Genomic DNA, 25,153 nt, shown 5'->3' with positions numbered 1-25,153 from the left:
AATCAATATTTCTGAAATCCCATACGTATTGTACTAGATATACCATTGAAGATCATGAGGAATTTTTTTATTTGTTCTCTGTTCAAATTTCCAACGGCTACACTGCTTGCCGCGGACCCCTTTATTTTAAAAGAGCATCGGGAATATGGCTGCCATTCCGCCATTTTGTAGTATTATTTTATGAAAAAATTTTTACAAGTACTTCAATATATGCTTATTAACTTCACGGAGTATTAATACTTTATTTCATTTCCTTCCATTAAAAAAAAAATGTCGAAAAAGTGCAATTTTTTGGGCCGTTACAGTGGTGTTACCCCTTAATTTGAATTTATATTGCAATCTTTGTATTTTTATCATGGATTGGGTAATTAAAAAGATAAAAGTTAAGTTGAAAAATTAAAAAGTTAAATAATTTTAACTTAACTTAGTTACATTTTAGGCTCTTAAATTTAACTTAATTTAGTTACATTTTATTGATAACTATTAACTTTTGATCTAACTTTCTTGAAGTTACATTTTTAGTGCTTCTTGTAAACCCAAGTCCCAAAATAAAATACATATCTATGTTAGTGTTTTCAAACTCAAATTTGAGAACACACATCAATTGTAATAATATAATTATAAGGCAATTGTAATAATATAATAAATATAGTCTGGCCGCGGGAAGGAATCAATGTTCGTGGACTTTCTATGCATTAAATCACGTTGGAAGAAGTCTTTCGAAATCGGTCCTCTTTCCGCGGCTCGACAGAAATAAGTATAACAAATATACACTTTGTTTAGAAACTTTATTTAGAAGATTTCTGGCTAAGAATATGAGGTGATATTTTTTCGCAATAAATTCTTTACAGATTCGTATAGATGCAAGTTAGCATTTATTTGATGTCGCGAAGGTGGGGGGATTTCACAGGACTTAATGTTTTGAACATCGATTTATTAGATTGCCTTTGGCAATTTAATTATGATATTCCATATTATTTGATTCGGAGATGCACGCGATTGGACCTCTGTGAAATTGGCCCCACTTTTTTAAAATTTGAAAAAAATAATCAGAGTTCCGGTTGCCCCCCCCCCCCCCCAAGGGTTCTAGAGTTCTCTATCGATTTTAGAAAGAGTTCTGTTGATTAAAGCGATGAAAACACCATTTGAAGACATGAGGATCAACTTCACATTTTTGTAACTTTAAAAGGCCATAACTCTTTTGTTTTTTATTTGAGCGATTTTGATCATAAGGGTTATTGATAGAACTCTTTGGGGGGCTATCAGAACTCTCAAGAAATTGCCGGAATTAAAAAGAAATTTTTTGAAAATTTTCGAGTTCATATCAGCTGAAAAATTTTTTCAGAAGTCCGACAATTTCTTAAGAGTTCTGACGGCCTCCCCAAAGAGTTCTAACGATTATCCTTAATGGTCAACTCTGACAAATCAAAAACTAAAAAGTTCTAGCGCTCCGAAGGTACTGCGTTCGAAATTTGGAATCTTCGGAGCGCTAATCAACGGAACTCTTTCTAAAATCGATATAGAGAACTCTAGAACTCTTCGGGGGGCAACCGGAACTTTGATTATTTTTTTCGAATTTTAAAAAAGTAGGGCCAACTTCACAGAGCAATTTGCGGCCACGTGTTGTTATATGAACCGAAAATTGTAAAATTTACACTAATATTATATGGGAGCACCAAGATCTGCTTTGTACTGTCGTTGACGTTTTAAAATCTCAATTGTTAGTTAACATTCCACGGTCTTTCCTAATACTTAATTTATTTAGAAACCCTAAAATTATAAAATGAAAAAATTTAACTTTAACTTTTCAATTACTTTCTTTTATTAACTTAACTTTTAACTCGATTAATTTTAATATGGACTAACTTGTATTTTAACTATAAGTTAAATTTTTAAGACTGTTAACTTTAACTTAACTTGGTGAAAAAAAATATTAACTTACCCAACCCTGATTTTTACAAAGTTGCTCCGCGTTCTGAAATAAATGTGCGCGTAACGCACTCACAAGCGTGCATTTGCTCTCACAATCGATCGAGTCTACTATTCATTGCAACATACTGTGCTCATAACATGCACTCTCGAGATAGACGATACGCGTGGATATGTATATTCACATATGCACTTTCGGACCATCGTGTGAGCGCAAATATCACCAAATGGAAGAGACATGAGTGCCCTCAGGAGAGAACGAGTGCAATGTTTCCTCCCACTGCATCCAACAAAAGCTTTAGATGCGGAGAGAGCGCAATACTCTTCACGTTGCATATGTATGAATTCGCAGCATCACTTGGGGGAAAAATCGCGTCGCGCTCAAAGGCCTAGATTCTTATTTCCAGTATTGCGATTTCGATAGAATTGGATAGCTAGACTCGATAATGTTGTTATAGTCGTATACGCTGCTTACAAAAATCCTTAATAATTCCATATTTATTCAAACGATAAGTTTCTAAGAAGCTACACAAATTTCACGCTAATTAATCAGAAATATAATACAATAATATAATATATATAAGTAGAGTACATACAGTCGCGAAACTAATTATCCGGACAATGCGTTAATATATCGATAATTTCTTTAAACTGTTGTCCAAACGTTATTTATGTTGTTGCGCTCGTTGCAGAGCGGAACTCGCGCGCGAGTCGAAATCGGCACTTCCGGACGCGCGCGGGGGAAATAAATATAGCAACTCTTCAAAAAAAAGAACGAAACGTTTATTGCTAATTAAATCGTCTTAAATATCGGTATTTTATAACGTTCACGTCAAAAGTCGCGGCGGAACGACACAACAACGTTGCCCCCGGCAACCGTCTTCTTCTCTCTTTGTTTCGCGCGATACTTCGCGCGGTCGCTCGACTTAAGCCACAATTAGAAGACACAGGGGTACAACAATATTTAGACGTTGTAGCTATATGTATTTAGACTAGTAATTGTGAAATTACCAGTGCCATAATTCGTGCGTGGAATCATAACTTTTAACATTCGGAATTTTTTTTCTACCCGGACAATTAGTTTCGTGATCGTGTATCGTATGTATGTTTATGTATACAGTCGTAGACATATCGGTTGCGACACTTTTTTTTTAATAGATTTCGAAACGCATTAATATTTTGCAAATGTGAACCACGATGGTATATTGACTCTAGATTAAAGATAGTACACCATCGTGGTTCGAATTTATAAAATAAGTATTAGTTACCTGTAAAATATGTATTATATATATTAAATATATACTAAAAACCTGTGAAAAAAAAATCCGCAACCAATATGTCCACGACTGCACATGTATGCACAATTCATATTTATATCTCTATTACACATAATACGCATATTTATATCTACATATATAAATTGTGTCCAAGCAAATGGCGTACAGTTGCACGATTACGAAACTAATTGTTCGGGCAATAAAAAAATTCCGAGTGTTAAAAATTATGATTCCACGCACGTATAATAGCACTGGTAATTTCAAAATTTATACTTGTCTAAATACATATAAATACAATGTCTAATATAAATGACACCTGAACAGTTTGAAGAAATCATCTATATATTATCTGCACTGTCTGGATAATTAGTTTTGTGACTGTATAATCTATGTATAAAATGTACATAAAATAATTCATTTTATTATTTTCGAATTCTTCAAATTGTGTTATCGATTATTGGGAAATAAGCACGCTTAACATTGCGTGTTTCACGTGCAATTTTCACGAAAGCTGTTGCGTACATCTCGTAAATCTTCATCTCGGAAATTCTCATTCTTTATCGCAACAATATCCTCTCGAGAATCTTCATCTGTGAAAATAATTTTAAGCGCACTAACAGCGAGAGCGTCTGTTCTCTGATGTAATGAAACATTTTCGTGTGCGCCGTAACAAACGTTATATATATGTTGAAAAACCATATGAAATTAAAAACGTACCGCTCCGACTTTTATTCATGCATTGAAAAACATCTGCATATTATCCGACGCAGCGTAATAATTACGCAATTTTTCCCACTTATCCCCCATATCTAGGATCAAACTAACTTTGACAAATCAAATAATTTACTGAGAGAAAAGTGTTTGGTATTTGGGATTATAATTGCAGAAAAAAATGATTATAGTCAGGCTCCATTTTTACAGTTATTACAGTGCTTCTTCCATTCTTCCGAATCCTTTGCCTCTTGTCAGAAGCGTAGTGTCTGCTTTTGACTCATGGAACCCCGTAATTCCGTGGTGTGCGCTATTTACAATTTATACAGATATACGAGACCTACCAGTGCCGGATTTGAAGGAAGGCGGACTGAGCGGCCGCCCAGGAACCCCCGCAAATTGGGGTCTCCCATACGGAACGAACGATTTTGCTGTAAGGTCTAAAAATTTTGTTAAACGCAGATCTGAAAATAATTTTGTTCGGTCATCAAAATAATTTTGTTAAAAATTCAAACTGCTTGCCAGAATATCAAAATGTTTTACAGCAATGCTCATCATTTTTGAGTTTCCAACAAAATTATTTTCAGATCTGTATCAAAATTTTTAGACTTACCAGGAAAATCGTTCTTTCCATATATAATGCATAAATAAAACTTAATTAAAAATAAATTGAGTTTAAAAATCAGGGGCCCCCACTTTAAATTCGGCACTGGGACCTACAGTTTTCTCGCCGGTTCCGAACGGCCTTTAGAGGGGTTTTTATGGTAAGATAGATCTCCGCGGGATATTGCCGCTGTCTTCCGAGAGGTAGCGATCGAATAAAAATCCATTGTTTCTAGTCGAATTTGAACCCTGGTCTTTGGCACCGAAAAACAGACGCACAACTCTCTGCGCCACAATTGCTACTTCTAATTACTGCTACAACATTATAATTATTAGTAATAATAATTATAAATATTTATAATTCTGTCAAACATATATATGTATAGTTGGCATCGAAAATGATTATACATTATAGTTAAACTATGATAAATGCAACCATTTTTTTCTTTCAATGTTGAAGAAAAACCAAATACGAGGCATTATAGATATTATAGGGCTGTTACTTTTTACTTCGAATATTCGAAGCTTCGACCTTTCTAAGTTTAAGAATAAATTTTTTTTTTATTTTCTTAATTGGATTGTTTTATTGATCATTATCTTTCCTTATTTACAAATCTATGTATCAAGTTTAATTTCAATTTGTAATATTTCAAGTTATAGTACTTTCAAATTTTGTAGGAATAATTTCGTATATTTTGAGTATGTATATTAATTCTTTTTATTTACAATATTTGTAAATTTTCTGAATAAATTTATGATTTACACGAATGTATTTTTCGAAACTTCAAAGCTTCAAAAGAATTCGAATTTAATGCCAAAGCTTCGAAGCTTGAAGTTCGAATGTCGAAGCCTTCGAAGCAAATCACCAGCCCTAATAGATATATGTAATAATATTTATATGTATATTTTTTAAATACATCTTTCAGTTTATATAAACTGTGTGCCAATTATTATGGATCTTGAAATACAAAAATTAAAAGATACATTTAAAAAATATAAGTATAAATATTATTAGAAGATTCCTATCTAGATCGTAGCCTTCATCATATTTGATTCTTCTTCAATTATTTGATTTATTCGCATAACGGTTTAATTTAACTTATTAACTTTTAAGCAAACTATTCACAAATTGTTAAAGGTTTTATGAAAGAAATTAACATCAATTAATTATATTTCTCTGTCGTATTACGATATATTGAAATATATATTTCTCTTGTTTTCTAACGAATGCTAACGCGAGACAGCGCTGCCGATCTAATCAATCTTGTATCCTATCCTACCCGCCACGTAAATATTTCACTTTGAATTGCAGAATTAAAGTCGAATGGCTGTACAGACAAGATTCATGCGCAGAGGCGCGGTGAAGCACGGAAAGCACAGCGATGACGCTCCCGGTCTCGAGCTACGAGGAGCTTCTCATACAGGTTCGTGAGCTTACTCACGAAACGATTCTCCTGCAACGTCAATTGTCTTCCGATCTCCTCGACAACGCGAACTCGCCAGACGTGAATCACAACTTCTCCTACGTACGGAAGAAGTACGAGAAAGGTAAGACAGTGTTTCATCCTCGATAATCATAATTGCATTAAGCAATAGAAAAATAAATAAAATATGAAGGTTTTATCGATTAGTCATACCTAAATAAGCAATTCAGTTCGGTTATGATGCATTTTGATCTCGACCGGAATTAAACTTCTTGGTCCGGTCTTGAGGTAGCTATATATCAATATGCAGGATTGGGTAGTGTCTAAAAAGATAAAAGTTAAGTTAAAAAGTTAAAAAGTTAAATAATTTTAACTTAACTTAGTTGCATTTTAGACTCTTAACTTTCAACTTAATTTAGTTACATTTTATCGGCAACTATTAACTTTTAATTTAACTTTCTTAAAGTTACATTTTTAGTGCTTCTTGTAAAAAAATAAAATACACATCTACGTCTTCAAACTTAAATTTGAGAATGCACATCAAGGCAATTGATAGGTATAACTTAATAAATATAGTCTGGCCGCGGGAAGGAAGGTATAACATAATAAATATAGTCTGTTCGCGGAGCCTTCTATATGCATTAAGATTAAATCATGTTGGAAGAAGTCCTTCGAAATCGGTCCTCTTTCTGCGGCTTGACAGAAATAAGTATAACAAATATACACTTTAGAAATTTTATTTAGAAACCCTAAAATTATTAAATAAAAAATTTTAATTAAGTATCAAGAAAGACCGGAATATTACAAACAATTAAGAATGACAAACACCAGCGCGGTCAAAGCGAATCTTGGTGCTTTATAGTATTATAAAATGTGAATCTTACAATTATTCGGTTCGAGTACACTGCACGGTTGCAAATCGCGTGCTTCTATACAGCTTTAAACCGAGCATTAACATAATATCACAATTAAATTGCCAGAGGCAATCTAGTAAATCGATGCTTGTATAGCATCTATTAAATCCTGTAATAAAAATTTAACTTTTAACTTTTCAATTACTTTTTTTTATTAATTTAACTTTTAATTCAATTAATTTTATTATGGACTAACTAATATCTTTACTAAATTAAATTTTTGAGACTGTTAACTTTAACTTAATTTAAAAAACTTATTAACTTATTATTACTTATTAACTTACCCAACCCTGTCAATAAGACATAACAACATTCTCGTGCATTGATCGTTGAACTTCGTGTCCACGCTAATAATCTTAACTGTAAGGATACAAATAAGAGAAGTTCAGCAAAAACATAAATGTAGGCGATAATACGAATTGCATTATTTATATTTTATTTGCGTCGCGTAAAATATTATTTGAATAATTACAGGCTAATGAAAAACAATCTGCGAAATTATCGATGCGCTTGTACATGCATAGAAAATTTATAGAGCCGTTTAAATGATCACGTAATATAATACGCCACCAAACGCGTTTTAAAAATTTCACAAATATTTATTGAGCAGACGAGTTTATTTTTTGAAAGAGATCTCTGATATTCACGCTCGTTCTCGTTTTTCGAACTCTATTATCGATGTTTGTAGGAACGGATCCGCCGGTAAGATCCGATTTAAACTTTCACGGACGATTCTGGCGCAAATACGTCTGGCAAGTGGCGTCTGTAGATTCGTGAGATAGGCAACGGTTGGACCGATGCCATCTAGATACCAAAGGCATTTCGCGACGAGGCGGAACCGAAGGGAAATACAAGTCGCGCAGAGAGGAGCCTTGTCGGGAAACAAAAGTAAAAGTGCCTTGACACTTCGGAACGTAAGTTCATCGAGTCTCTTTCCATAGGGCTGTTCGAACTGTCACTTGCCAATTCCGTTTCATCCGCCTCGAGCGAATCTCGAGTGCATTGTTTTGCATCGCGATGTCGTTATAGCCCAGGAAAATTACGATTTTTTTGTACGTCTGGACGGCAAAATTGTATACAAAGATTTTTTGCAGGAAGTTGTTCGAAATGGCATATATATATAACATAATACATTAAAAGTCCTGATCGCCCGCGTGCTTGCGTAACTTTTTATCTTCAAAAAACTGACCAAATATGCCGTTTTTCAAAAATATTTCTGAAAGTATTAATTTTCAGAATGTGCGATATATGCCTTTCTTGATTTTCATACGTAACTTAATCATAAGCTTTAAGATTGTTAGTGTATATTTTTCACATATAAGTCACAAGCAAGTTATTACATTAAAATTTATTACAATGTGATGAAATTTATTTATATCTCGGCGACTATTTATCGAACGAGGTTCAATAAAAAAGCAATTTTGCAGGAAATTTAAAAACCTTTTGATTTGATAATAGGTACCTTCTACGTAGAAGTAGCCAAATCCGAGATATTTACGAAAAACGTTAAGAAATAAGCGTTCTAAAATGAAAGAAAACATTTTAAAAATCGTATCTCGAAAACTATTGGTCGTACGAGGATGAATAAAAAACGATTTTGTAGGGAATTTAATAATCTTTTATTTTCATAAGAGATTTTTTTCTACGTAGAAGTATAGCTAAATCCGAGATATTTATGAAAAAAAGTGCGAAAAATCTGTTTATTTTTAAAATGATCAAAAATATAACACTTTTTAAAAAATTCTATCTTGAAAAGTATTGATTGTACGATCTTCAACAGAAAAATCAAATTGTTTGTAATTTTCAGGTTTCTTTTTGATAATGACCTTCACTTCGATAAAATCAATACTTTCAGAGATATTTTGAAAAAACGGTATTTTTGGCCAATTTTTTGAAGATAAAAAGTTACGCAAGCACGTGGACGGTCAGGGCTTTTAATGTGTTACTGTTATACATATAATATGCCATTTCGAACAACTTCCTGCAAAAAATCTTTATATATACAATTTTACCACCCAGACGTACAAAAAAATTATAATTTTCCTAGGGTATTTATTAGTCGTCATCTCTTTTGCATTTTGCAGCGGCAAAAATCAATGCAGTCAACAAAACTCCATGTAGATATCTCTCATCGCATTCGACAATATTCGAGTGCAACCATTCCTGAGCGATGTTGTAACGTGAGAGCAAAAAGGATTACGTACGCGCGAGTGTGTAATTAAAAATAAAAGAGAAATAATAACGTAACTATAAAAACTCTTGTATACAAATATAATTAATAATAATGTTTTACAGATAAGATTAATGAAGAATAAATTTCTAATTTAATTTAAATTTTTAAATAGTGATATATCTCATAATTATTTTTATACAACAATTAGGATTACAGAAAGGTTCATTAATTAATGTTAACATTAATATTTACATTATAAATACCATAATACGCGGTGATAGTAGCTTCGTATTCACAGTTTGCGAGGTTTTCTTTTCGAGTTTTGGTCTTTGACAAACGGCGTATATCGCGTTTTACACGACAAACTTTAGCTCGTTGTGCAACATTCTAAACTTTTGCAGACTTTAAACACTCGCACGCAAGGCACGAGAAACAGTTGCGAAATAACGGCGATCTATCAAAATTCAAAATAAATTCGGTGCGCGATAGATCTTTGAGAAACTTGCGTGGGTGCATTCGAGTTTATTTTCAAGCAGGAAGTCCTACACGAAGTTACGAAACGAAACGTCGCGGCGTCGGTTTTGTTTCTTGCATCGCAAAATCTCGCGATCAAGACGGTCGATGAGGTTACGCGAATATTATTTCAAGAATCTTGAAACAGGAAGAACATTTTTTTTATTGTTTTTATATTATTGCCTGCGTTAGTTCTCGAGAAACGCTCTCAAGAAAACACACGATGAATTTCCTGAGTAAGTGTCATTCATAGGGATAATTTATTTACGATATACAATATCTTCCTTAATGACATTTTGAATCAAAGTTCTTTTCACCGAACCTTTTTTTCGTTCATACTTATCATCTTTAGATTTTTTTTGCAATGATTAATAACAATTTCATTTAGTTTCTTTTCATTCAGTTTGTTACGTATCAGTTGCGTATAAATGTATTGCACATTAACCCTATTTTTTACACTAATTTATAGTATAATGCAATATAAACATTCCATTGACTTTTGCATACGGACTCTTCGGTATCTTCATGCCTAATGAGGCAGGGATAAATGTGAATATTATAAGTTTAAAAATTAATTGCAATGTCAAGCTCGTGTTTGAATAACAAAAAGTATAAGACCAATCGGCCAAGAAACGAGCAAAGGTATTACCAAATTTTATTACCTTTGCTCATTCCTTGGTCGATTAATCTTATATACTTTTTGTTAGTTTAAAAAAATTAACAAAATAATTATCTATGTCTGAAAGAAATCTTTTGTTTGCACTGAGAGAAGAGTATTTGCAATTATCATAATTTAACTATAATGTATAATCATTTTCGATGTCAATTATATATTTGGTTTTTATGGAAATATGAATATAATTATAACTATTATAACAATAACTATAAAAATGGAGCTTTTAACATAATTATTTTACTATGCAATTATAATCACAAATATTAAACACTTCTCTCAGTATGATATACATATATTATATTTACTTATATTTGTGTAAATAGAGTATAATATTTTTTACATATTTTATATTATTTTACGTACTTTATTATTTTTATTATTATCATAATTGAATTTTAATTTTACTTTCAAAACGCGTATGTTACCTAAAAACTAGAACTACTTAGAAGCAATTTGTCTAGAAAAAAAACGAAACTTTTTAAACATTTTAATTATTTTTGCAGTAACATATAAAGACTTTTTGATATTTTTATGATTTTATTTCTTTTTATTCCGAAATACTATGTATATCTTCATATTTCTCGATATTTTTGTGGTTATACGTAATATATATTTAATTATATGCAATAAATATTTACTATTCCGTTATCATAAAAATATATGTGCAAAATTTTAATTTACAAGATATAAGGAGAAGTAAAAAAGCGACGGCCCATTTTTTGTGTTTCATCATATTTCTTCTTACTACACGAAAGGCTGCGCTTTGTATTTCGTTTTTTCATGGTTTACTTTTCTCGCGAGCATATGGCTATTTTTGAGAAAGTCAAACAGAAAGATAAACAACGACGCGGAAGCCTAACGGAGATTCCTAATCGTCTTCTTTTCAGCTTCCATATTATCTTTATCTCAAAAAGAGGGCAACAATAATCTAAGCACAAACGTCGCCCTGAAAGAAAAGACGATTTTTAAATAATTAAATATTTGTTTTTTTTTGTGTACAGAGAGTGACTGTCAGATTGAACTTACGCAAGAATAAACTTTGTCTCGTACGTATTATCTTCATGATATGATCTCGTGTTGCAGAGAAACTTCTGGCGGATAACGTGATACGGCATTGCGATAAAACGCTGCAGGAAACCGAGACAGGACAGGATCCCCTTGCTGAATGCAAGTAAGTTCTGCTTTAAATCTAAAAGAATTTTTTTTTGTAAGAGACACGTAGCCTAAATTTTGTACCTAAACGGTAAAAGAAGAAAGAACACTGTGCAGTGGCGGATACAATAAGGAGAAGGGCGGAGGGGGCGATCGCCCCTACCCCTTCCCCCGTCCAGAGCTCTCCAAACAAATTTCGTATATTAGAAAAAGTCGATTTTAAATAAATTGACAAAAAAAATTATCAGAAATTATTCGAGACTAAATAATGTTCACTCAATTTATTACAAATTTGATTACGTTTATATTTTTTAACTTATGCATTCGATAAAACAATTTCAATCAATTAATATCGTTACAAATAATATCAAAAACAATAATAACTAAATATGCATATTTTGTCATACCGTCCCCTCCTCCCCCCCCCCCCCCAAGAATAATTCTCTGGATCCGCCATTGACACTGTGCATAGGAAAATGTTTCTAACACGTCGAAATAAAATAAAAAATGTATGTAAAATCTATATGTATCTCTTTGCATTTGTGTTTTGATGAAAATACCATAGCTTTTGTAAAAGACAGGTAGCATAAATTTTGTACGTAAATGGTAAAAGAAGAAAGAACTGTGCAGGACTGTAGGAAAACATTTCTAACACGTCGAAATAAAATGTATGCAAAATCCATACCTATGTATCTCTTTGCATTTTTGACAAAAATACCATAGCTTTCGTTCATTCTTTCAAAGAGGTTCCGCGACTCGAAAAGAGAAAAAAGTGCTATCGCGTTGGACGGAAGCTGCGGGGAAAGATTCGCGCGTAAGAGGAATTCCATTTGCGCAACGTGTAAGTGCACGTGACATCATTCCCTTTTATCTTTACGCGAACGCACGGAATTGTGCGAGCTGTCGCCGGCTTGTATATACTTTGCGAATGAAACAGTCTTGTACTTTTGCATGCATCATTGTTTTGTGACAGACTGTATTAGGGAGCAAGGAGATACAAGGGATGTGATGAGGGAGCTTTCTATACTTTTGGAAAATATAATTTTATAACAAATATAATTATTTATAACAATTTATAATCACAAAATTTAGAGAGAACTCTCGATATTCAAAATGTAACGACACAACTTGCAAATGAGAATCAAACGCAGTTAGTGAGGCGCAAAATTATTTCTTATTAATAATAATGAGAAGTACAAAGTTTACAGACATTTCAACTCATCTTCAAGTCATCATCAATGTATCTTCAATTATTAAAATACTTCACGGTCTCCAAGCGGGAGATTTAATAATTGAAGATACACTGATGATGACTTGAAGATGAGTTGAAACTGTAAACTTTGCAGGTACTTAGTTCTCATTGTTATTAAAAAGAGATAACTTTGCGCCTCACTAACTGCGCTTGATTCTCATTTGCCCGTTTTGTCGTTATACATTTTTAATAATTTATAGTTTTATAACAAACTTACATAATATTTATCTATGTTTTATATATAATAATACAAAAGATTTTCTCCTTTTTTTGTACAACAGTCCTCTACTTACAATTGATCTTATCTTCCAATCCATCTTGGAGATACTTATATAGGGTGTCCAGTAAATCGCCTGCAATATTTCGGGAGATGATTCGGGAACCAAAAATAAATAAATAAATAAAAAGTTATATAAACATAGGTCCGGAAATAAGTCGTTTTCGAGTTATAACTTTATGTTGAAAAAATGTAATTTATTTTTTATAATAATTTATTATAATAAACTTCATGTTGAAAAAATGTAATTTATTTTTTATAATAATTTATTATAATAATTATAATTAGTTATAATAATTTATTTTTGTACCTAGGATTTACTACGCGGAGGCATAGTCCACTTGGCATCACTGTTTTTTTTTAATTTCTCGATATTTGTAAACACGATTACATTATTTTTAGAATGAAGGATATACATAAACAGATATTTAAATCGAGTTTGGTTGATCGAATATTAATTGTAATAGTTTAAAAGGATCCAAATGTTTTTCAGAGTTCGTAATTCTTTTGATAGAAGAATAAGGGCTTGCTTTCGTATTAATGGGTATTTTGAACATTCATTTTATTTTATTTGATTTAAATATCTGTTTATGTTTATCCTTTATTCTAAAAATAATATAATCGTATTTATAAATATAGAGAAATTGAAAAAAAAATTAAAATTAAAAATTAAAAAAAATAAAAAACAGGGATGCCAAGCGGACTATGTCTCCGCGTAGTGAATCCTGAAAAAAAGAATGATTATAACTAATTATGATCATTCATTATTATAAATTATGATTGTTAGTATAATTATGATTATGAAAAATAAATTACAAATTTTTTAACATAAAAGTGGTTATAACTCAGAAACGACTTATTTCCGGATCTATATTTATATAACCTTTTTTCCTTCTTTTTGTCTCCTGAAACACCTCCCGAAGTATTGCAGGCGATTTACTGGATACCCTGTATATCACTTTGGATTATCAGCCCGTCACATAACCGATTATCGATTATAGAATCGATTTGGATATTATCCACGTGTACACCCTCTTCGTTCATCATTCTATTAATTAATAGGCTTATTTCACGAATAGCGCAAAATGCGATGACTAATGCTTTGATCACATTGTTGCAGCAATCTGAGATTTTGGCCACGATATTGTCGCGACTTAGAATCCACCGAGAACAGTCGTGCGGGCGATCTTACCAGCCGACTTCTGCTTTGGCAAAGTCGCGACCGTCACCCGATAATATTGCAGGTAAGCGATATTGCACCTGGCCGACGCACGAATCCACGCACACAGATCGACTCGGCAGGTGACGTTTAATATATTGGCCCCCACTTGGCTGAAAATTCTGGTCGCGTATGCGATTGATTTATTCTTTTACCTTCACTTTTCTTTTGCTCATCGTGTCGCATGCCAATTGCTCACGCCTTAATTGATCACTTTAATTTTGTGTTGACAAATATTTTTGCAGCAAAATTAAAAACGTGTCAATTATTAAATTGAAAATTGACACCATCTTTTATGTGCGTTTTATTATTTTATTTTGTCATTATACCACTATACTTTATATTACATTATATTATACTTTACATATACACTATTATACTTTATATATTACTTTATTTATCATTAGTGTGTAATAAAAACAATTTTTTTACATATAAAAAAATCGATATATCCATAAAAGTGGAGACAAAATTTAGCATAGAATTTCCGTTTCATGAAATCGCATTATTTACATTTTTTATACATATTTGAAATATTTAGGAGGTCATTTCGGCCACGATGCAAGATGAAATTTTGCAATTGTCTGAAAATGATGTATTTTTATGTAAAATTGTTTATTGAATTCAAAAATGATCAAAACAGTTGAAGCAGAGCAAAATAGTGAAAAAATACATTTTTAAAATGTATCGTCGAAAATTGCTCGTACTTTTCCTTTTGTTCGGCCTTTTTTGAATAATTATTACATCTTTTTTACCAATATTTAAATAAAATATTAAAGAAAATCTAAAAGGCCAAAAAAAAGTTAAAATAATTTTTTATTGGCCAAAAATACATTTTTTCATCATTTTGCTCTGCAACAATCACTTTAATTTTTGGATTTTGCCACCAATTTATGTAATACACGATTTTCAGACAATCGCAAAAATTCATCTCGCATTGTGGTTGAAATAATCTCCTAAACTTCAAATTACATTTAAAAAAACACAAATAACTTAATCTTACGGGTAATGGAAATCTAGCACTTCTGTATCAGATTTCATCTCTACTTTCACGAATATATCGATTTTTTCGTGTGTAAAAAATACTCCCGTATGATGTTATAAAACATCTCTGATGCAATTAATTTTTATTACACTTAAGTGATCCAATCTTTTACTTGTATCAATTCTTTCTACTTCTCACATTTTCTCCGTAAATTATTTGTTTCAATAAAGTGTATAATAATGCATTTACATTAAACACACCGTGGTGCTTGCATCGTAAAGCGCTAACATTAATGACTATAATACGCTAAAGTGGCGAACAAGGTAATACGTAGCATCCGTATTAATTTATCTCGGTCCTGGCCTGCAACGCAATCGCCAGTTACTAAATTCCGTCTTGTAACTCTAACACAATATATGTAGGTATTACACGAAACAGATACCCACGTTAATAAGTACCTACTCTTTAAAACGTCGCAAACTTTGTGGTGTACAATAAACATACAATTTTAAAAATATAATTTTATTATAGATGTATGATTCGCCTACCGCTTCAACGATAAGAATCAATTACAAATAATACAATGTTTTTTACATATAGTTTTATAAAATATTCTCATTGAAAAAAATCTCGTATTTATGCAGTTTTACTTTCTAATTTTTCTGAAGCAAAAGCAACGCTATGCGAGTACCCGGGTCCATTTTTTTTATCCGATAAATGTCCGTCGTGCACTTTCACTCTACGTTGTGTTCAATATTCGTTTCAAAAATCCAGACTCGCACGTTCAAGGTCGCGAGATTATATGTAACCCATGGTTCTAATTATATGTGCACACGTGGTTTTGCGCGCGGCGCATTTTCCTTTTTTCTCCCTCTCACCCCCTTTCTTGCGAGAGAAAACGGAGCACGATGAAATTATCAAGAGGGGCGGAATTTAATTCGCGAGCATGCGCCACGTCTATATGAAAGGAGTGAGAGCGGGGGGAGGGAGGATTATCGGTGGGGTTGCCACCACCATCATCTCGCTGTGTGTTATTGATCAAAGTCCTTTCCGTTCCCACGAAATGACTAAAATATATCCACATCGTGGGGCACGACAGATCGCGCGCGCCGTTCCCCGCTGCGCACACAAAAATCTGTAAATACATATAAATAATATTTACTTACGTAAATACATATAAATTTACGCATTTGAGAGAGTTTTTGCGAGATTCGTCGATTTTTATTTCGCCGATTTTGCCAAAAACCGCCAAAAACGATTAAACGTGATATGAAACACTGAAGATAATCTACGCAATAATCGTTTGCACAGTACAAATAACATTGCGTACACGCGATAGCGATCGAATGAAAAACGGGCAGTAGTGCGTTTAGGTTTAGGCTTTTAAGGCTATAGTCCTAAGGCGCTGAAACCAGGGGCGTCAAAAAAGCAGCTTAAAAAAAATTTAATAATTTTGTAAAATTTATAAATTGTAACAATAGATAAAGACTGTTATTTAAAAAATGTTTTATTTTTTAATTATTTATTCTTAGTCCTAAATGTATTTTAGTAGTTTAATGATTTTAATCGATACTAAAAATGTAAACTATTTATTCATTAGAGAAAAAGGGGAGAGGACTTATATATTGAGATACTCGAAAATCACAAGCTAACTCCTGGTGCAAATTTTATAAACATGACCCTGGGAATGGGAAAAATGCAGATATTTTGCGAGGCGATTTATATCAAGAAGAACAAAATGATCGCAGAAATATCGAGTATTACGGTATCGCGGTATAAATAACAATTAAGTACGTGTCATTTATCGTATGTACTGCAATATTGTGCAGCAGCTTTTTGCAATCGAGCAACTAATGTAGCAGTTTATTAACGGTTTTCATCAGCTTATATGCATATATCGAATTGCGAAAACACAATATACATATATTAATCTTGTACCACGAACTCCATTAATTATAATTTCGGCTGCGGAGTCACTTTTTAGAAGAAGAGGTTCTTTCTTTTTTTTTTTACATCAACTAGAAGCTTCCTCATCAAGAGGATAAGAATGTTATCTACCTAATAACAATAAAGTCCATTCGATTAATGAAATGCGTGATTCAAGAGAAGAAGCAGAATGCTACTACGGTTTCCTGATTAGATAAACGAGAGATTCCCTCAATGATCGTGAGAGATATAGGACGGCAAAAAATATAGTGAAAAGAAGGATTCCGCCGATTAGATATCACGCGACGCGATAGTGTCGCGACGCCAAGTAGGTATATAAAAAAGATCGGATGAAGGTCGGGTGAATATCCTGTGAGTACGGCACTGGCATTATCAGAACGCTACCAGCATAACTTTATTTTGAATTTTCGCTTTGTCAGATTTCCGATTTAAATATCTTGGAAACGAAGGTTTATAATGAAAAAGCTAATAGCACTTTCATTATGTAATTTTGATACGAGCTTTATATTACGACTAATCCGAATAAAATCGATACAATCAATCCAGAGACATCGAGTCTCAAAATTAAGTGTCACTTCGACGATTTCAGTTTTCGCAGTATTCAGTATTTAGACTGGCTGCCAAGACGTGCATTCACAACGCTCAAGACGAGCGATAAAAGTAGAAACTGAAAGAAAGCTCGTTGATAATCTCGTACAAAGAATACGCTAATTCGTTGTAGAACTGAGTAAAATATCTATGCAAAGGCGTGGTTAATCGGATAATTATAGTTTCTCGACATTATCGAGATACTTGGGATATTGTATAAAAATACTTGCGAGGCTATTGATTAAATTAATCGATATTTCAGTGCCAATACAATTATTTTGTAGTTAGGAAACGAAGGAAGAATTTTTAGATTTGTTACTCTTTATTATTTCAATATAATGAGAGGCAGCAAGATCTATTTATATTTTATTTAACATTGTAATTTTATTTGTGAGATAATACATGAATTATTCGTTTAAACGTAAATAATTAATTGGAAAGAATTTACAGAAAAGCGATCTTTTGTACGAAATAAGGCGATATAAGGCGCATCTCGAGTGTGTCATTCTAAGATATCGCAAATATAATTTCTCATTAAATCGCGGCAAAGCTTGAGTCACGGAGGATACTCCCCCCAGACGGGAGAAGCATAATAAGACACATAAATCTACAGATTCGCGTCCAGACGTATACATATATCGTAAGCGGAACGTCTCGAGTTATTTCTCTGAGTTATTGTTAATAAACAATTTGTCATTTAATCTGAACCAATCTGGAAACGTCAAGACTCGAAAAATGTATTCCCCCAACGAATGAAAGACTGCGACGGCGAGTAGTCGGAGACAAGCATCTTCCTAATTAAAGAAGAAAAAGATAGATCAGAGAGAGAGAGAGAGAGAGAGAGAGAGAGAGAGAAGCGATTACCAAAGCGATGAAGAGACGGAAACAGGAGCGAGAGAGTGGATAAACCGGCGAGAAAGGGGAGGGGATAGATCGAGTGTGAGTCAGTGAGTCATGGCGTGCAGCAGCCCAGGCCGAGCCCAGCTGTTTCTCGATCCCCTAACCTACGCCAGTTTATTTCAGCCGCTCCAATACTCTTCTCTTGCAGCGGCGGCCGCTCCGCTCGCGCCGTTTACGACGCTGCTCCGATCATTAACAGCGAGGAGCTTCCTCGCGCTCACAATCAGTTTCCGTTTCGTGTCTCGCGCGCGCCGATGATGGATCGTCGCATTCCGAAGAAATGGAAAAAGTTGTTCTGTTCGCGATCCGGTCGAGGCTGAAGTCGTCCGTTACATCGCGGCCTACAGTTGCCGATGTCTAATCGGTTCGACGCATCTGCAAGTCGGAGCGAATTACACGCGCATGCCAATCGATTGTGTGTGCGTACGCGACGATCAACCAAAACACAGGTGACGTTTCTTCAATCATCGCAGCTGCCGGCTTTCCTTTACACGCGTTTCTTCCTTCCGTCGCTGCCTGCGGATTACGGAATCTTCCATCGGAGCCGTCGATTTCCCTTTATAATTGCTCTCTCCGCCACACATTGCGCGCCTTGTGGTACTTACACACTCGCACACGCGTATTCAGTCGCCGATACTCGCGCGTCTCTCGGTAATCTCGATATTATAGCTTTGCTATTTGCTCGTGATGCGCTGTACGCTGTCTACCTTTATTGTTATTTAGAAAAATTATTTAGATTCGCATTTTTAATGTGTTGTGCACTCAATGCTAAATGTGGCACATTGAAGCTAATTTATTTAGAACTATTTATTTAGCGTTAAACTTGAATTGTGTGTATTCCGTGAATTTATTAGTTTCATTCTTTCAGCAATTATTTATTTAAATCTAAACTGCGACTCCACATAGATAGATAATAGAGGTGAATTAATTAATTTTTTTTCCTAATGCGCGCGTTTTCCCCATCTTCAACTTTATCTATTGCCTTAAGCGACGTCTAGAATGAGAATTACGACTTAAGATTTTAAAAAATTGACCAATTACAATCGATTAATCTTCTCACGTAAGACGAATAATGGATTGTGATTGGTTAATTTTCTTAAAACTTAATTTTTAAATCTCATTGTAGACGCCGCTTTAGATCGGTAAAGAATGCCATTCATATCTTTTGCAAAGGATATAGAGACAGAGGATTGATTGAGTATTTCCAATTGAGGTATCAAAGTGTGTCAATCATTTAACAAAAAGGGAACGTATATACGGCGATATACTGCATATATCGCCGCGTATTCATCTGGCGATTTCATATCGATCGGCAGGTTATCTGCGTATCGAAGATAACGCGATACTCGACTTTCGAAGGAAAACCGTCCGTAAAACAAGCGTGCAGACGCACGACTCGCATGTATGTACATACATACATACATGTCCGGCGCGGCACGCACGTGTCACAGTCGCATTATGGCGCTTATACGAGTTTGCGAAACGCACGCCGGAAACGCGAGACATCGTGCGTGTGGGCCGCGCGCGAATAGGCAGCTGCATACAACTATAAATGGCAACGGCGAGACTTTGGCACGTGCGATATTATCACGGAGGTGATGAATTAAACGAAAGAAGAAGGGAAATCACAAGTCTTTCGCGTTATTGCGTCTGTATACCTGTTTTAAACAGAGCGGTAGACTGTTGAGACTGGAAGTGTGCATGAGAACCGCGACGTTGTAATTTCGTCGTTTCTTGGTTTCTGCCGAGGTCTCGGAATTGCGCGCGGCATCTTTACTTCGTCTTGCGGTGAGGAGAAAATCAAGTTAAATCCTTTGACTTCTCGCGAATACACAGTTGAAAAATTTGTGTTAAATTTAACACATCTCACATGTCCAAAAACGGTCCACTCAAATGTTTGTGTTAATTTAACGCAAGATAAATATGTTAGAAAGTAACACAAACATTATGTAAAAATTAATACAAAAAATGTAACACTTTAATGCAGTTTGAAAACAAATTATAGAAACATTATTCTTCAGTAAAATTAACACTTATAACATGTAAAATTAACAAGTATATTTCTTCTATCTTTTATTTATTTATCTTAACGGTTTAAAACTACTTTATTTTTATGTTATTTATTCACTTATAAATTGTGTTATTTTGATATGAGAAATATTGAATATCAATTTAACACAAAATATTTAAATAACATAATCACATTATGTTAATTTAACAAGCAAGTATGTTAAAAATTCGACAAAATTTTAACAAGAACAGAGACCGTTTCCAACATAAATACAAAATGTTTTTTACTGTGTACGCTCCAAGAGCCGGTTGAATGCACGCTGGTCATATACTGAAAATTGAACGTCGTTATCCGCGAAACACACGCCAATTTCTATTCATATCTTTTAGGAATCAGCTAGAATGATAACGAATTATGAAGAGTATAATGTCGAAATAATTCAAAATAATATTTATTATACTACGCCATCATCACACGCGCGCGCGCGCACACACACACACACACACACACACACACACACACACACACACACACACACACACACACACACACACACACACACACACACACATTTCATGAAGGAATTATATAAAAAAATTAGTAGAAAAGGGTGACATATTGTTTTTATTCGATTCGAACTGCGTTTCTGAATGCGACACAATTAATTACATGAACACACTGGAAAAAAATCTGGTTGCATTAATTGGAAATCTGCTAGAGTTAACTAGTACGTCTGTTTGAAAATCGATGAATCAAAATTCTTGTAGGATTCACCAGACAAATATGATTAATTCTTTCTTGATATATCAGAATTTCATATCAATCGAATTATTTTTTTGTTAAATATACCAGAATTTTTTATCGAACAATTCTTTCATGTAAATACATTCAAATTTCTTGTTGTGTGTAACCGAATCTCTTATATTAATATATTTTAGCACATATTAATTTCTAGGAATTATAAGGTTCTGAATTAATTTTGATACAGAACTAAAAAACTATTATTAAAATATATTTATTAAATATTATTAAAATTATTTATTTTAACAGCTATTTTTTTAATCTTTAATCCTACTTTTAGAAATAATAAAAATCTCATGGTGCGCGCTTTTATTCTATTTTGTAGTGATTCTTAAATACGAGAAATGAATTCATTTCACCCATCTTGTGGCAGCGTACTGCTTGCGGGGAACGTTTATTGAATATAACCAGAAATTTTGTAGATCTATAATTAAAAAATGTTAAACAAATTTGTATAGTAAAGTCTATCAAACATTCTGGTAATGAAATATCGAATCCTCTTATTATAATCAGAAATTCTGTTTGGTTTCGCCAAAATTCATTCAATTATATACAACTTATTGGTATAAACAAACCATTTTTCTCAGTGCATTTTAACTGTTGTTAAAATCTACAGACTTGAGAATTAATAAACTGAAAAAATTGCGTCGGAAAGCACGAATATCTTTATTACAGAACCGAAATTGCACACGTTTTAATATCCGCGCGTTTTCGAAAACGATGGCATCGAGTGACTATATTTTTCACACGGGCCACGTGATCTTCGAGCTATTGATTGTCGCGCGGCGCCGTGTCTCGGAGACGGAAGAAGAGACACGCTTCGAGTGATGCACCCGCGGCAGGGGGGGGGCGGAGGAGCTGCGGGCGGACGAGACGCAATCGACTTGATTAGAACGCGGCAACTAATTGCACTCGCGGAAACTCGCGCGCGACGCATTGGAGGGTGAAGGGCGCCGCGTTGTATCGAGAATACTCGTGGGTCGGCGGTGGCAATGTAGTGGTGGCGGCGGCTGAAATGCCAAATGGACATTTTGAAAATCTTTGGTTCAGCGCATGCGTCTCGGTGCATTCGACGTCCGATGGTACACGATGGAGCAGCCGTCGTCGTCTCCGAGCCGTTGTTCGATTCGTTAGAAGAAACGGTCCCCCGCAGGGTGTGCGTGTCGCACATCGAATCCACGGAAGAAATCTGCACGCATCTTTCGACAAAGATTATCATGGATCAGCGAACGGTGCCGATTAGATCGACGAGTAATCAGTGATAAAATCAGTGCGTTGTCGTCGGTTCTCTCGACGGAATAAATACGACCGTCCGCTCTCTAGATAGGATCGATCGCGGGAGATATCTTTTCAGAGGAGAGAGAGATAGACGAGGAAAGGAGTGCCACCCTGGTTAGACGGTGTCCGATAAATTTTTCAATGCGCGATTGGAAGAAACGGACGACCTCTAAACGGATGAAAGTTCCATGAGGCTGAATTTTGAAACGCGGCGAGAGATGCCAGGCGAAAATCGCGACCAGCTGTCGAGAGGTGGAGGCGGCGGAGGAGATGGAGGTGATGGCAGCGGCGAAAATGCTCCAGGAGAATGTGGGGAATCCTTGAGAGGTGGCGAGCCGGATTTTCGTAATCGTGGACCGACCGCTACGATGATCCCGCTTCCGCGCACCGGTCAGTTTGCCGCTTCTCAAAATCAGAAGATCGCCAAGACGGAGAAAAATCGGCAGAGGTTGATTATGGAGAGCCGCGGCACCGTTGCCGCTGCTGTTGACTTCCTCGACAAGGAGCGAAGGATCGGTATACGGGAGGAAGAAGCGCGGCAGAGTAATTGGCGAGTATCGGCCGCTAATTGCTCGGCTGTAGCGCGATCCACCGAGGAATCCGGCAATTCGCATCGAGACAAAAAGGTGATTTAATTTAAGCGAAGCACCTCAACGATCGGGAACGTGAACTAGGTCGTCGCCATTAAAATATCAGTTCTCGAATAATAGCTGCATCGATAATATGATATATATATATACCTATATATATATATATATATATATATATATATACGTATATCTTTTACGCATTTATATATATACCTATATATATAATATCATCCTAATTATGCGAACAAATTTTTAAGATTATCGGTCAACGCTTTACGTGGAATAGAGGAGACATAGGTACATTAATAATAATAGTAATAATATATTCAGTAAAATAGAAATCCATCGACATACATATAAGATGAATCAATATTCAGTATTATATTATTGTCCATAAGTTATTATTTTGGGGCTAACAATATTCAAAAGAGGAAAATCTCTCCCTCGTCGTTTCGATCTCTAAATTTCTCGATTTTGATCTCTCTCTAAAGCAATATAAAAAAATTGTACAATGCTCGCACTTGTCACAAAGCTCTCCGGACGTTCATCAATTAATTCAAGCGAGCATAAATCTCCTTGGAAATAGGGCGCAACGCGACACCTCCCGAAGCATCGACCGGAAATTTACTTTCGTCGTTCTCGCATCACTGATCGGCATGCTCTGTTTTGTACCTATCTTTCGATATTGAATCTGTCTAAATCGCCTTCCGAAAACGTTCACTCACCACCAATTTGAATTTTTTTTCCGCGAGTATAATACTTATCTCGTCGGCTTAAATCATTTTAATATAGGTAACTAAAACGTAAAATTGTATAATTTTGCTCATCCTTTCTTATATATCTTTTAAAGGCATGTTAAATCGATATTCACATCTATCGAAGTTTGAAGCTTCTTTTCCGCGATTTTGATTGGTTCTGTCATTGCGCTCACTTTTCGAGCTGCTATCATTGCATATTTTGACAGTTGCATTTATTGAGGCTGATAGAGTGTATAGTATTTGAAAAATGTCAAATAGCGCGCGCGAAGCGCGCGTCTGTAATGCTAGTGAGCATAAAATGTTCGAAATTATTCGGGCATGAATGGTCTCGGATGAAAAATTTCGCGTAAATTTTCGAACACGAAATATTTTCTCCGGAAATTTGCGATGCGATGCCGTCCGCTTTGTCACTCGATTTCCCACGATTAAGGCCGAGACCGTGACGAGAGGAAACAACGTGGCACGCACGAATGCGAAAAACACACGTAACACTTGTCGCAGTCTAGATTTCTCAAACGGAAGCGCTTATTTAACGTCAGTCTTAGATAACGTGTATACGACGACAAAAAGACATTTCCGAGGTACCCGCGCGTAGTTTATGCGCGTACACAAACCGTTCGTGACTAAAATACACTTCCTCGTTTGGCCACAGTCAGAAATGAAATTCGTAGGCCACAGAACTGCTTTTCGCATTGTCTATTGCAAACGATAGTTATCGTTGCTCTTCTTAATACAAAGATTAAATTATAAAAATTATATGTAATATTATATGAAAAAATATTATATAGGGGAGAGTTGTCGAATACGTACGTACCACTTAAGATATTTTTAGTTATATTTCACATTTGGTACTATTTAGAATGCAAACAAACGTTGGAAATTGTAGCTTGATGTTCAAGGCATCAAATATTACATGTTAAATCTTTCACTAATAGCAAATTAATTTGTTCTAAGCATTTTTATAACATGCTGTCAAAAGCACGATTCAGCAAACTGGTCGCCTAAATCGTACCTGTGAGTTTTATTAACAGTATCTCCTTCTAAACTATTGAATTTATGAATGAAAATAATTAAAAACACAAGATTGATAAAAGAATCTTGAATTAATATCTACTTTAATTGTAATTTATCAAAGAATATAGCTGTTTTGCTTACACAACTCGATGACGATTTTT

At 34.4% G+C, this 25,153-nt stretch overlaps 1 protein-coding gene across 2 annotated transcripts in view; it reads left to right on the top strand.

Annotated features, from left to right (window-relative positions):
- LOC105457741 overlaps positions 1 to 25,153 on the top strand; it is a 53,230-nt gene that overhangs the window by 9,134 nt on the left and 18,943 nt on the right. Inside the window, exons 2-4 of one of the 2 annotated variants that reach the window (XM_011702576.1) lie at positions 5,833 to 6,068; positions 11,304 to 11,391; positions 14,022 to 14,145. In XM_011702576.1, coding sequence (XP_011700878.1) covers positions 5,903 to 6,068; positions 11,304 to 11,391; positions 14,022 to 14,145 — 378 coding nt within the window. In that variant the 5' untranslated portion in view covers positions 5,833 to 5,902. Of the gene's footprint in view, positions 1 to 5,832; positions 6,069 to 9,271; positions 9,781 to 11,303; positions 11,392 to 14,021; positions 14,146 to 25,153 lie in introns of those variants that run through there. The other variant, XM_011702577.1, reaches the window with a different exon arrangement.

This window comes from Wasmannia auropunctata, unplaced genomic scaffold (genome assembly GCF_000956235.1).
Source record: "Wasmannia auropunctata unplaced genomic scaffold, wasmannia.A_1.0 LD335086.1, whole genome shotgun sequence".
NCBI classification, from domain to species: domain Eukaryota; kingdom Metazoa; phylum Arthropoda; class Insecta; order Hymenoptera; family Formicidae; genus Wasmannia; species Wasmannia auropunctata.
Note: the sequence above shows the minus strand (reverse complement) of the source record. Positions and strands in the feature narration are given on the sequence as shown.